The 13,449-nt window shown below is 46.9% G+C and overlaps 1 protein-coding gene across 1 annotated transcript in view; it reads left to right on the top strand.

Annotated features, from left to right (window-relative positions):
- The window catches only part of tmem178bb (transmembrane protein 178Bb), a 387,449-nt gene extending 381,175 nt beyond the window's left edge, over positions 1-6,274 (top strand). The window contains exon 4 of the mRNA XM_072269423.1: positions 5,941-6,274. Within this exon, the coding sequence (XP_072125524.1) occupies positions 5,941-6,191 (251 nt within the window). The 3' untranslated portion in view covers positions 6,192-6,274. The remainder of the gene's footprint in view (positions 1-5,940) is intronic.
- Positions 6,275-13,449: the final 7,175 nt, after the last annotated feature.

Raw genomic sequence — 13,449 nt, 5'->3', positions numbered from 1 at the left:
TTGTTTACACCTATCCTTGGCCAGCTTCTCACTCAGAAGTGATTGGATTGAATTGAAGGCGCTAGAAAAATCAAAAACTGTGATTCTCACAATGCCACCAGCATCATCCAGGTGGGAGTGAGCTTGCTGCAACAGGTAGATGATGACATCATCCTCGCCCACATGAGGTTGGTAGGCAAACTGTATAGAGGATATCACCTGCAGTCAGGACCAACTTCACCAACACTTTCATCACACGAGATGTGAGGGCAGTTGGTCTGTAGTCTTTGTTCAGATGTAGTCACCTTCTTGGGTACAGGAACTAAGCAGGAAGTCTTCCATAGCACCGGTATCTTTTCTTGTCTCAGACTCAGATTGTAAAGGTGCTGCAAAATACCAGACAGCTGGCTTGCACAGGTCTTCAGTACCCTGGGGCTGGTACCATCCAGTCCAGCAGCCTTGCCTTGGTGTAGTTTCTCCAGCTGTCTCTCAACCTGACCTGCAGTCACAGTCAGGGGAGGGTGGTCATCCCCATGGAGACAGGATACTCCAAGGCTGGGGGGGTTTGGAACACGAGCACTCACCAAAGGGGAGGCAGGGGTGGAGGGAGAAGGTTTTGGGGGCGGGGAGGGCGTGGGGTTTGGGCAAGTGGGGGAGGGGACAGCAGGAGGTCCCATGCTGAATCTGTTGAAAAACAAGTTCCAGTTTGTCGGCCCTGTCCAGGCAGCCCTTGATCTTCCTTTCCATAACCTTGAAGCCAGTGATCTGCTTCATGCCCGACCTCTCGTCCCTTATGCTATTCTGCTGGAGCTTGTGCTCCAGTATCTTGTAGGAGTCTTTCCAGACTCTCAGCTTCATCCTTGGTTCACTCTGTACTTCACCTCAGTACTTGTCTGAAGGCTTTCTTCTTCATATTCAAAAATTCCTTCAGGTCACTGGTGATCCAGGGCTTGGTGTTGGGGAAGCTGTGTACAGTCCTGCTGGCAAGATGGTGTTCTCATAGAATATGATATAATCTGTGATATGATCAGTCATTTTGAACAATTGTACATAGCCACTGTCTTGCCCTCTTTATAGCTGCGTTGATATGTCGAGACCAGGTTAGATCCTCAGAGATCTTGCCACCCAGGAACCTGAAATTGCTCACTCTCTCCACTTCTGAGCTAGAATCAGAATCAGGTTTAATATCACTGGCATATATAGTGAAATTTGTTTTTTCTTAATTTGTATATTTATTTATTTAAATTAAATAAGCAGTGCTAAAAGAGAGAAAAAAATAGTGACATAGTGTTCATGGGTTGGTTCATTGTCAGCTCAGAAATCTGATGGCAGAGTGGTAGAAGCTGTTCCTAAAACTTAGTAGAATGAAGTTTTACTGTGTTTATTTGGTAAACCTAGTTTACTTAGTAGAAGTAAGTAAAACGACAACAGTGCAGAATAAAGCGCACCAGCTAACAGCGAGAGTGCAGTGCGTGTAGACAATAATGTATAAGGTAGGTTGAAAGGTGAAGAGTCCATCTGAGCCAAAGGGCTCCTGTTGTACTGCAGTGGCAGAGTTAGGCTGGGTTAGCTTCTCAGTTATGAGCTCATCTTCGGTCTGGAAGGTGAGAATGCTGGCACCGTCACGAAGGGCAGGGAAAGGTCCTTGCTTCATTAATGTATCCTCTCCCTCTCTTATTTTCCATCGCCTGTACCAATTATATTTTCTCTTGCCTCGAGCCAATTGGATGCACAATCAGCAAATTGTTACTGCATGGAGAAAGCAAAGAAGTCAGCACTACTCCAGTACTCATAATGATTCAGATCTATTGAGGCAATGGGCCAGGTTCCTCCTTCTAATGATTATATGCAGGGCAGCCTAGACAGAAGGGTACAATTACCACCTGATCCTAAATCCTAAATCAGTAATGTCTGGAAGAAAATACTGCTTAATAATGGTACAGCCACTCTTGGCTAATTTATAGGTACTTTGAAGACTTTAGAGGCAGTTTAAAATAAAAACTATTTTAATATGTACCCATCCAACATTTCACTGAATTCAAATGCCATCCATTTAGCAACCTGTTCTTTCAAGTGCATAATGATGGAAATGTATTTTTAAGTGTGTGATTGAACAATCGTTTCCTCCTTTATGAACGTAATTGTATATCAGAGGGCTCAGCCCACCTGAACTCCTCCACTTCAGACCGCATGAAACATTCAATTTGTCAACATCGCAGCTACACGAGCTCACAGAGCCGGCTCCATTCAAGCCCTTGCCGTGTGAGCACTGACTCACCTTCCTCTTCTTACGGGGCATCTGCGCTCGAGCCAGCATTTTACACATTAGTTAGTAAGGAACATAATCGCCTGCAGGGCAATCCGTGCCAGTAAATCCATTAGCTGGTAGTGGACGTGCGAAGTTTAAAAGCTGCCGACACAGAAATTCAGCTGCCCATCCCTCTGCAGTTGGGTTAAAACTCTGAAAGGCACTTTGATCCATTACACACCAGGGTACAGTAAGGGTGTCTACAAGTTTGTGCTCTATAATACAGCACAGTATGATAGGTCTGCCACTGTATAACACTAAGGTACAATACCAGTGGGGACAGATCTGTCACTGTATAACACGGGAATACAGTACTGGTGGAGACAGATCTGTCACTGTATAACACGGGAATACAGTACTGGTGGGGACAGATCTGTCACTGTATAACACTGGGGTACAGTGCTGGTGGGGATGGGTCTGTCACTGTATAACACTGGGGACGGGTCTGTCACTGTATAACATTGGGGTACAGTACTGGTGGGGATGGGTCTGTCACAGTATAACATGGGTACAGTACTGGTGGGGACGGGTCTGTCACTGTATAATACTGGGCTGCAGTACCGATAAGGACAGGTTTGTAACTGTATCATAGCTGGTGTACAAGTTCAAGTTTAATTGTCACTCAGCTCACCTCTACTCACAGGGATGTGTTACCACCCCATGGTTCTAAAGGTTCTAAGATTTTATTGTCTAAGTGTGCATGTCCAATACAACTCTGATATTTGTCTTCTCCAGATAGCCATGAAATACAGAAAGACCATGGACGCTGTTGAAAGAAAAGACATCAACCTCCCACCCCCTCAGCAACAATAACATCAAAAGCCAAGCACCCTCCCTCGCAATAGCATCCAACCCCCAACCCCTCTATCACACACAAAAACTAACAGATCGTCCACACGGCAAAGCACCAAACAGACCGCAAATCCTCAACCCCTCACTTGAACATCCCTCACTCGGCAATCGGCAACAAGAAAGAAAAGACAGAAAACTGAAGGAAAACAATACAAGCTTGGGCAGTTCTTACAGGGATCAGGAAGTGTTGCCAGCTAGAGCTGCCCTTCATTCCGTTCATGTCACGCAGTGGAGTGGGGGGGGGGGCGCGGGGAGGAAGACAGAGTCCTATAGCTCGGAAACAGGCCCTCAGCCCATCATTCTGACTATCCACCACCCATTTACACTAATCCCATTTTATTCTCCCCACTTTTCCAACATCTGCTCCAGATTCGACCACCACCACCCCCACTCTCACACACACACAAGCACACATCTAGACATGCACTCAGGACAATCTACAGTGCCCCCATTAACCTACCCACATCTTTGGGATTTGGGAGGAAACCAGGGCACCCAGGGCAAACCCACACAGGGAGAACATGCAGACTCCACACAGGGAGAACGTGCAGACCCAACACAAGGAGAACGCGCAGACCCCACACAGGGAGAACATGCAGACTCCACACAGGGAGAACATTCAGACCGCACACAGGGAGAACGTGCAGACTCCACACAAGGAGAACATGCAGACCGCACACAGGGAGAACATGCAGACCGCACACAGGGAGAACATGCAGACCACACACAGGGAGAACATTCAGACCCCACACAGGGAGAACATGCAGACCGCACACAGGGATAACATGCAGACCGCACACAAGGATAACGTGCAGACCCCACACGGGGAGAACGTGCAGACCCCACACAGGGAGAACGTGCAGACCCCACACAGGGAGAACGTGCAGCCCCCACACAGGGAGAACGTGCAGACCCCACACAGGGAGAACGTGCAGACCGCACACAGGGAGAACGTGCAGACCGCACACAGGGATAACGTGCAGACCGCACACGGGGATAACGTGCAGACCCCACACGGGGATAACGTGCAGACCCCACACGGGGAGAACGTGCAGCCCCCACACGGGGAGAACGTGCAGACCCCACACGGGGAGAACATGCAGACCCCACACAGGGAGAACGCGCAGACCCCACACAGGGAGAACATGCAGACCCCACACAGGGAGAACTTGCAGACTCCACACACAGGGAGAACATGCAGACCGCACACAGGGAGAACTTGCAGACTCCACACAGGGAGAACATTCAGACCGCACACAGGGAGAACGTGCAGACCCAACACAGGGAGAACATGCAGACTCCACACACGGAGAACATGCAGACTCCACACAGGGAGAACTTGCAGACTCCACACACAGGGAGAACGTGCAGACCGCACACAGGGAGAATGTGCAGACCGCACACAGGGAGAACGTGCAGACCGCACACAGGGAGAACATGCAGACTCCACACACAGGGAGAACATGCAGACTCCACACACGGAGAACATGCAGACCGCACACAGGGAGAACATGCAGACTCCACACAGGGAGAACGTGCAGACCTCACACAGGGAGAACGTGCAGACCCCACACAGGGAGAACATGCAAACTCCACACAGGGAGAACATGCAGACCCCACAGATACAGCAGTGGAAGCTGGACTGAACCTGGGTCACTGGTGCTGTCGATTGCACTTCTGCTAGCCACACCTACTAATGGCAATAAGTGGGAGTCATTGGTTAAAAGTGGCTCACATGCCAATTATTAGACCAGAGGGGACATTTCCTCTGCCAGCTTAGCACTGCTGTAATCTTTGGTCCTGTGATATCACCTCATTATTCAATGGGCTGTCATCTCACATGGACCAACTGCTACAAGGAGAAGTTTGGACAAACCTGGGTTGTTTTCTCAAAGATTGAGGAGAGACCTGATTGAAGTCTGTAAGGTCATGGGAGGTATAGATAGAGTGGACAGTCAGAACCTTTTTCTGCCCCCCGGCGTAGAAATGTCAAGCACCAGAAGACGTGCACTTCAGGTGAGAGGGGTAGTTTAAGAGAGAGAATTTTTTTTAAACAGAGAGTGACGGATGGCTGTAATGTGTTGCCAGCAGTGTATCAGAGCCTGGAGGTAGGCACACGAATGATGTGCAGGCAGTAAAGAATTGGTTTAATTTGTCACAAGCACCGTGGGCTGAAGGGCTTGTTGCTGAGCTGAACTGTTCCGTGGTCTACGCAGTAGCTACAAGGTCTTCCAGCATACACTGGTGTGCCTGCGTGTCTCCAGTCAATGATCTTATTCCCCACCTCCGAATTACGGGGGTTGGGGGGGTAGGAAACCGTGGATAGTAGAGGAGGAGGCACTATGAAACCAGGACCTTAAAGCTGAAAGAGGTGCGGAGGAATTTCTTCAGTCAGAGGGTGGTGAATCTGTGGAATTCATTGTCACAGATGGAGGTGGAGGCTAAGTCGTTAGGTATATTTATATTTAAAGTGGAGTTTGACAGGTACTTAATTAGTAAAGGGTCCAAAGACTATGGGGGTAGGGCAGGAGAATGGGGTTGAGGGAGATAATTAATCAGCCATAATGGAACGGCACAGCAGACTCGATGGGCTGAATGGCCTAATTCTGCTCCGACATCTTATGGTTTTATGGAAAGGGGAAGGAAATCCTTCAACACAACTTTTGAATGAAAGGTCACAGCAAAATGTCACTGGTAATCTGCATCTAGAAGATTCTTGGTCTGCCTTGTCTGTTTGTTAGTATTCCTACCATTATTGCTACTATGGGGATCTAATGCAAAGCTCTTGTTTCTTTTCACAGGGACGTTTTGCATCATTTCACTGTGCACGTGCGTCGCTGGAATTAACTTTGAACTCTCCCGCTACCCCAGATACCTGTACGGCCTGCCCGACGACATCAGCCACGGCTACGGCTGGTCCATGTTCTGCGCCTGGGGCGGCCTCGGCTTGACGCTCATTGCCGGCTTCTTCTGCACCCTGGCGCCCTCAGTCCAGACCGTCCCCAGGACAAGCTACCCAAAATCCAGGCCGGAGAATGGGACTGTCTGCTAGAGCTCCACGAATGTGGCCAATTCAGAGGGGGGACCAGGCCAGGGGTCTTGCTCATGTGGTGCCTGGCTTGATGGACCTTTGATGGCACAAGCTGGAAGTTATTCAACAGCAAACCCTGAGCAGTGTATAATTCTTGACTTATATGTTAGTCATAATTCTCTGAATGAAGAAGAACACAATGTATATGCTGTATCTATACTGTTCCATTCAATGGAAATGGTCAACACTCCCACATCTTGGTTGTGCCGATGAATAGATTTGATTAGTCAAGTTTATCATGGTGGATATACCCCCCGATGTAGTATACAGACACCTCCTCCATTAAAGCCCAGAACTTTGTGTGTCCGATGTATTTTCACATTCACTTTCATACCAACATGTGTGCGTGTGTGGGCGTGCGTGTGCGTGTATTTTATGATCAGTGTAACTCGTGAAACTGTAATTTTATTTTCTTCCCTGCAGAAATAAACTGTACTGGAACCTGAGTCTGGACAGGGGCTGAATTAGGCCTTGATAATGTGTGACGATCTTCATTTTTTTTTAAATTAAAGTTCAACCCCATCATCAAATGGCTTTGAGATGGTTATTGTAATCTACTGCTCATTCAGACCAGGGCTTTGAAATAACGTTGCCTTGTTCTGTGTCCTTTAACACTGTCTCAGGTCAAAGATGAACAATTATTAGGTCCTACGCCACCAGGTTCTGGAACATCTATTACCTTCAACCAGTAGGCCCCTGAACCAGGATGGATAACTTCACCCATCCCCAACACTGAGCTGATTCCATAATCTATGGACTCACTTTCAAGGACTCTGCAACTCAAATTCTCAACATGGTTTATTACTTATTTATTCATTATTATTTGTTTTTGTTTTGTATTTGCATGGTTTGTTTCCTTGTGCACATTGGTTGTTTACCTGTCCTTGCTTGTGTGTAGCTTTTCATTGATTCTATTGTATTTCTTTGTATCTACTGTGAATGCCTGCAAGAAAATGAATTTCAGTGTTGTATATGGTGACATATACATACTTTGATAATAAATTTATTTTGAATTCATTGAGAGCCAATAGCCACTTACAGAGAGTTTTGAATTACTCCTTCTTTTGTTTCTGCGGTCACTCTTATGGTCACGTTTGAAAGATCTACCACCAGCTTTGAAACGGTACTTTCCAGCGACAGCAAGGGAGGCCATTTGGTCTCCAGAGTCCATGCTGACCATCAAGCACCGTTTAAACTAATTCTCCGTTAACTCCATTTTCTCCCCACATTCCCATCAATTCTCCCCCCCCCCCCCACAGATTCTACCACTCACCTACACGCTAGGGGCAAATTACAGCAGCCAATTAACTTACCGAACAACACGTCTCTGATACATGAGAGCAATCCGGAGAGCCAAAAGGAAACCGACCAAGTCATGGGGAGAGCATGCAGATTCCACACTGACAGCATGAGGTTGGGATCGAACCCTTGTCTCTGGTGCTGTGAGGCTCTCTTAGTTGAGCACTTTGCCACCCAAACCAAGAGACTTGGTCTTTCCTCTTTTTCAAAGCATTAGTTCCATTTATAAATATTCAATTGCTCCCAATATTCTGAAGTTTAGGAAATACAACCTAGGTTGGGAAATCCCTCTACGTAAAGTAACTCTTGATGTCATTTTCTCTCCGCCAAGTCTGTCTGGTCACTATAACCTTCTTAAGATACAATGTTTAGAACTGCTCCAGAAATGGTGTGAACCGAACTCAGTACAGCTACAGAATAACTTCTACTCCCTAGTATTCCAGACCTTGAGCTGGTAAAGCCAGCCTTGCACAGGTCTTTCTGAGTATTTTAATAATCTGTGAACATTAACGCCAGTCCCTCACATCCGGTCCCATGTCGAACCACCTGGGTTTTCCCAAGTGCACTGGTTTTTCTCCCACATCCCAAAGACATGGGGGGTTGATAGGTTAATGGGCTGTTGTAAATCATCCTCAGTGGGTAGATGAGTGGTGGAATCAGGGGGAAATGAGGGGAGAACAGGTTGCAGGCAAAATTAGTGATAAGTAGGATTGCTCAGATTGCTTACTGGGGCTCGATGGGTCAAACAACCTTCTTTCCTGATATAGGGAATTCCATATTAGCGCTCCTTTTTCACTGCCTTCAATCACCTAATGCTTAGCTGTCGATTCCACTCTTTCGACGGGTTATAAATAAATTAAGCTACAACTCTCTAGTATTCATTGTAGATCTTTCATGACTAGAAGAAGGATATACGCGGTTCTCCAATACCTTTCCTGAGGAAGGACATCCAAGTTCATAGAAGTTATGTTGTGCTACAGGAACAGGCACAGCTTTGCAGGATCGTTTGCTGAGCAAAACAGGTCTTCCAGTACAACTCCACTCTCCTGCACAGTAGCCGTTTCCACTGGTTCACCTAGAATCTAACTCTTGAGTGGATGTTCACAATCCAAATGCCTCGAGGGAAGAACCTTCTCCGTGTATCATCCCCAGAGGCCTAACCTCCTGTCCTGGAGCTATGATCCCCACCAATTCAGCACACACCAACACTTGGATCCACCCAGTGGACGGACACAAGAGGATTATCCTCCTTAGGGAACTCAGTGTGGTCACACACAATAGAGAAGGCAAGGTGGAAAAGAAAGAGAGGAGGAAAAGCTGAAACCTGGAAGAAATTAGTGGGCCGAGCAACATCTGTCGGGGTAAGTCGACGTCCTGGGTCGAGACCCCACATCAGGATCTCCGGTGTCCAGCATGAAAAGGTGACTTACTCAGTTGACATCTACAGATGCTGTTTGACCCAACTGTGTTCTTCCACCTTCTTGTTCCAAGTTCCAGCATCTGCAGTCTCTCTTGCCTTCAGATTGAAGAGGGGAGTTGTGCAGTGGGCTGCAGAGAGGCAGAGCCCACAGGTCAAGGGACCTGGGGGTGCTGAGGACTAGCACACAGGAAAGGGATAGATGGCAGACATCCCACCCTGCAAAAACTGATTTCAGGGAGGTAGCACGATCAATTTGTGGGAGACTTCCGGGAGAGGTGGGATGTCTGCAATAGAGTAGCTCCTTAGCAGCTAGCCAGCTAGTTTAAATAATGTTAGCTATGCTAATGAATGAATGACACCTGTTAAACTCACCTCAACATGTCTTTTACAGTCTTAACCCACCATGGGCAATAGAAAAGTCACCGTTGCAAACAGCGCAGCGGGCAACACTGTCATTATTTTTGACCCCTATTAGGCAGGGGTACACTTTAGCGTAGTCTAGGGTGACGTACGTTTTATATTTTCTTTCTTTTGGAACACTCTGCCATGGCGCGCTCTCGCTCTCTCTCTCTCTCTCTCTCACTCGCACGCTCTCACTTGCTTTCTCTCTCGCGCTCTCGCTTGCTTGCTCTCACGCACTCTCTCTCTCACTCTCTCGCTCGCTCTCAAAAAGAATGATTTCCGTGATATTGTATATAATTTGCGGGCATCAGGGAGCCACTATTCATATGCGGGAGACTCCCGGAACTTCCGGGAGAGGTGGGATGTCTGAGATGGTCAGTAAAAGTGGGCAGAACCTGGAGGCACATGGGAGTCTTCAACAGCGGCCCAGCTTTAAATAAGGCAAAAACTGGGCCTCAGTTCTCTAGTTAAGGCCTAGCTTGGGATCCCAGTTAGTGTCACCGTCAGCCTCATTTAAGTGAAGTCTAACAAACTATTGTTGACTCACTGCGCCGTGTGTAAGGATGTACACACAGTGTGTTAGTCAAGGGCCCTCCCCTGATCAGACAACACACCACCAGGGCCGAATATTGGTGCAGGCTTCTTCTGAACTCAGCACCCACCCAGCCCTGTGACTTTACATTGTACTGGTGTGATCACTCGAGTCGACCTCCTAAGGGGCTGTCTATTAGTGGGCCCTCAGGCGGCTGTAGAGGCCGATCTGGGATCCCCATATTTTGGCCAGGGACTCCCAGACCTCACAATCCTGTTTCCTTCAACACTTGCTGATTGCCACACGATTTAATCCGGGATATTGGGATGGATTCCCTTAATGGAGAACAGCTGAGCGTGACTTTGTTTTATGTGGGGAGGCTGATGCACAGGCAGTGGTCATGGGGTCCATGACAGATTGGGATCTAAGTCCAGTGGCATTGAATGCAAGACAGCTAGGGGCCCTTCACAGCTGCAGCCTACGTCCATCTTCACTGCCATTGTGAAGTTTTGTCTTCCAGCAGCTCCACCGTTGAGGTCTTGGTGGGATTGCTCTTACTGCCTTTGACCTTACCTCCATGGGTGACCCTACCAGGAGCTAAACTCCAGACAGCATCACCCTCAGGAACTCACAAGCCTCCCCACCATGACAAAGTGATGATCCTATTGCATAACATTCATATGTAAGTTCAAGTTTGTTGTCATAAGCATACATAACCAAGGTATAAATGCCATGAAAATTAGCTTTATACTGCAGCAGCACAATACATTACAAGCATGATGACCATCAGTTACAAAAACTTACGTTATATGAAACTTACATGACATTATAAACAAAAATAATTAACTGTATTAGTTCAAACTGAGGGAAATACAGCCTGAGGTAAAATTAGGGATTTCAGGTTGGTTCAAGAACCTGATGGCAGTACATTGTTAACAAAAATTAACATAAACTTAATTTAGTACAAATTACAGGAACATAAGAAATAGGAGCCGGTGTAGGCCCTCCGTCCCGCCGAGTCTGAGTAGGCCATCTGCCCCACTGAGCCTGCAGATTGAACGTCTTGGTGGATCTGGCTGTTAACTCAGCTCCACTTAACCGCATTTACCCTATTACCCTTAATTCCCCTGTTGTACAAAAATCTGTCTAATTGTATCTTAAGTGTATTTAATGAGGTAGCGTCTACTGCTTCGCTGGCAGAGAATTCCACAGATTCACTGGTCTCTGGGAAAAGTAGTTTGTTCTCATTTCTTTCCTAAAATATATTCCCTCTAATTCTGAGGCTATGACCTTAGTTCCAGTCTTATCTACCAGCGGAAACTACTTTCCTGTCTCTATATTATCTATCCTACATTAATATGTTTCTATTAGATTCACTTTCATTCTTCTGCATCTATCCCAGGCGACTCAATCTCTCCTCACAGGCTATGCCTACCTTACACAACACTAGTGAATATTGAGAGGGAGACAAAAAGAAATACAAGTTTCCGAGGTCGTTTAACTGACTGATTAATGAGATGCTTGGGATCAAACGTGCTCTGATTGGATGCCTGATTTCCCACCACTGATGTGATAAACCCACAGGAGCTCTAAAAGCTCATGTCGTCATCCCAGGTCATCAATCCCACCTCTGACTTTCAACAACACTTCATGGTTTCTCCAAGAAAAAAATCTCCATTGCAATAAATTACAGGCAACTGCACTGCACGAACAAAGCATATTTGGCAAAGAACACGCTTTCCTGTCTGATGAGATAAAAATGAGGTGTTATAAGATAATTGTAATGAAGTATTATAAGGTAATTATAATGAGGTATTCGAAGGTAAATAAGGTAATTATGAAAATGGGGTATTTCCTCTGTTGGCAGAAACACTACAGTTCCAGATTCACTTGCAGCCCTACCCCTTGCCTAAAAACAATCCATCAATCACAGCATGAAACTCCATCACACAGATCTCCTTGGAGACAGAGGAGCAGATTTCTGTCTTCCCTTGTGTGGAGATGCACTTCCTGGCTTCTTCCTGCTCGACCTTTAGTTTTCCCAGTGCTGTTTTGGTGGATCTGTACAGAGGCATCGCACCGACCTGTGGTTGACTTCCCAACACTGATCCCAGCATTCCACAAGGAAGCTCTGCAGGGCTCGGACTGATGGACACATTCTTTCACTTCAATTCATCTCTCAAGCTACGGAAAGTATTGACAAGGCCAATATTCATTGCTCCTGAGGCAGTAGAAGTGACCCTCTCCTTTGCTCTGCATTCTGAATCACTGCAATCTGCCTCCCGTTGCTGGGGTGAAATTTCTGGGATTCAGACCAAACAACAATGAAGGAACAGCCAATAAGTTTCTACACCAGGATGTCGTGCGGTTTGGCGGGAACCTGCATGTGGGGGTGTCAGACACTGTAGGTTACGTACAGCGGAGGGAACCAGCAGGAGGTGGTGTCAGACTCCGGGTGGTGATGTAACACACAGGATTGGTGGGGGATAGGGTTCCAGTCATGTGGATGGAGGATAAAGAGGAGGTTCATGAAAATGATCCCAGGAATGAAAGGGTGAGGAGTGCTTGAAGTCTCTGGGCTGGCACTCACTGGAGCTTAGAAGAATGAGGGGAGATCTCACTGAAACCTATCAAATATTGAAAGCCCTTTTAGAGTGAGCATGAAGACATTCCCTATAGGGGAGAGTCTAGGACTAGAAGAGGACAGCCTTAGAGTACAAGGACATCCCTTTGGAACAGGGCTGAGGAGGAATTTCTTTAGCCTGAGGGTGGTGAATCCGTGGAATTCATTGTCACAGACGGCTGTGGAGGCCAAGCCATTGGGTATATTTAAAGCAGAGGTTGGAAGGTTTTTGATTAGTCAGGGCATCAAAGGCAGGAGAATGGTGTTAAGAGGGATAATAAATTAGCCGTGATAGAATGGAAGAGCAGGCTCAATGGGCTGAATGGCAAAATTCTGCTTTGATGTCATGGCCTTATGGTCTTATTAAATCTGAACGGCACTGAGCGATTTGCATGCTTTTGGAGCTACGTTCAAACAGGCAACTGGAGTGTGTTGTTTACCGTCCTGTCTTCATTCATGGTCCAGTCTGAGTGGCAGATCAAAGGTAATTATCCAGAATACTGATGGCAGGGAACTAAGAAATAATAGTGCCACTGAATAATATGCACACATGGTTCAACTCTCTCTTGTTGGACATGGTCAGTGTCTGCACTTCAAGGGTGCAAATGTCACTTTCTACTTAACAGCCCGTGGCTAAGCATTGTCCAGGCTTCGTGGCGTGCAGACGTGAACTCTCCCATTTGCTGAGGAACTGTGAATAAAACTGAACATGGTACAAAAGTTGACGTTCCCAAATCTGAGTTTAGGAGGAAGGTTATTGATGGTTGTATCCTGGGTCCTGCCCCAGGGAACTCCACCAGTGATGTCCTGGGGCTGGGATGACTAGCATTTGAGATGTACAACACCTTCCGTTGGGTAAGGTTTGAATCCAGACAGGAGTGCTTTCCCCTTGGTGCCCACAGACCTCAATTTAATGAGGCTTCTTGATGTCACATTCAGCAAA

This window comes from Mobula birostris, chromosome 9 (genome assembly GCF_030028105.1).
Source record: "Mobula birostris isolate sMobBir1 chromosome 9, sMobBir1.hap1, whole genome shotgun sequence".
In the NCBI taxonomy this organism is placed as follows: Eukaryota; Metazoa; Chordata; class Chondrichthyes; order Myliobatiformes; family Myliobatidae; genus Mobula; species Mobula birostris.
Note: the sequence above shows the minus strand (reverse complement) of the source record. Positions and strands in the feature narration are given on the sequence as shown.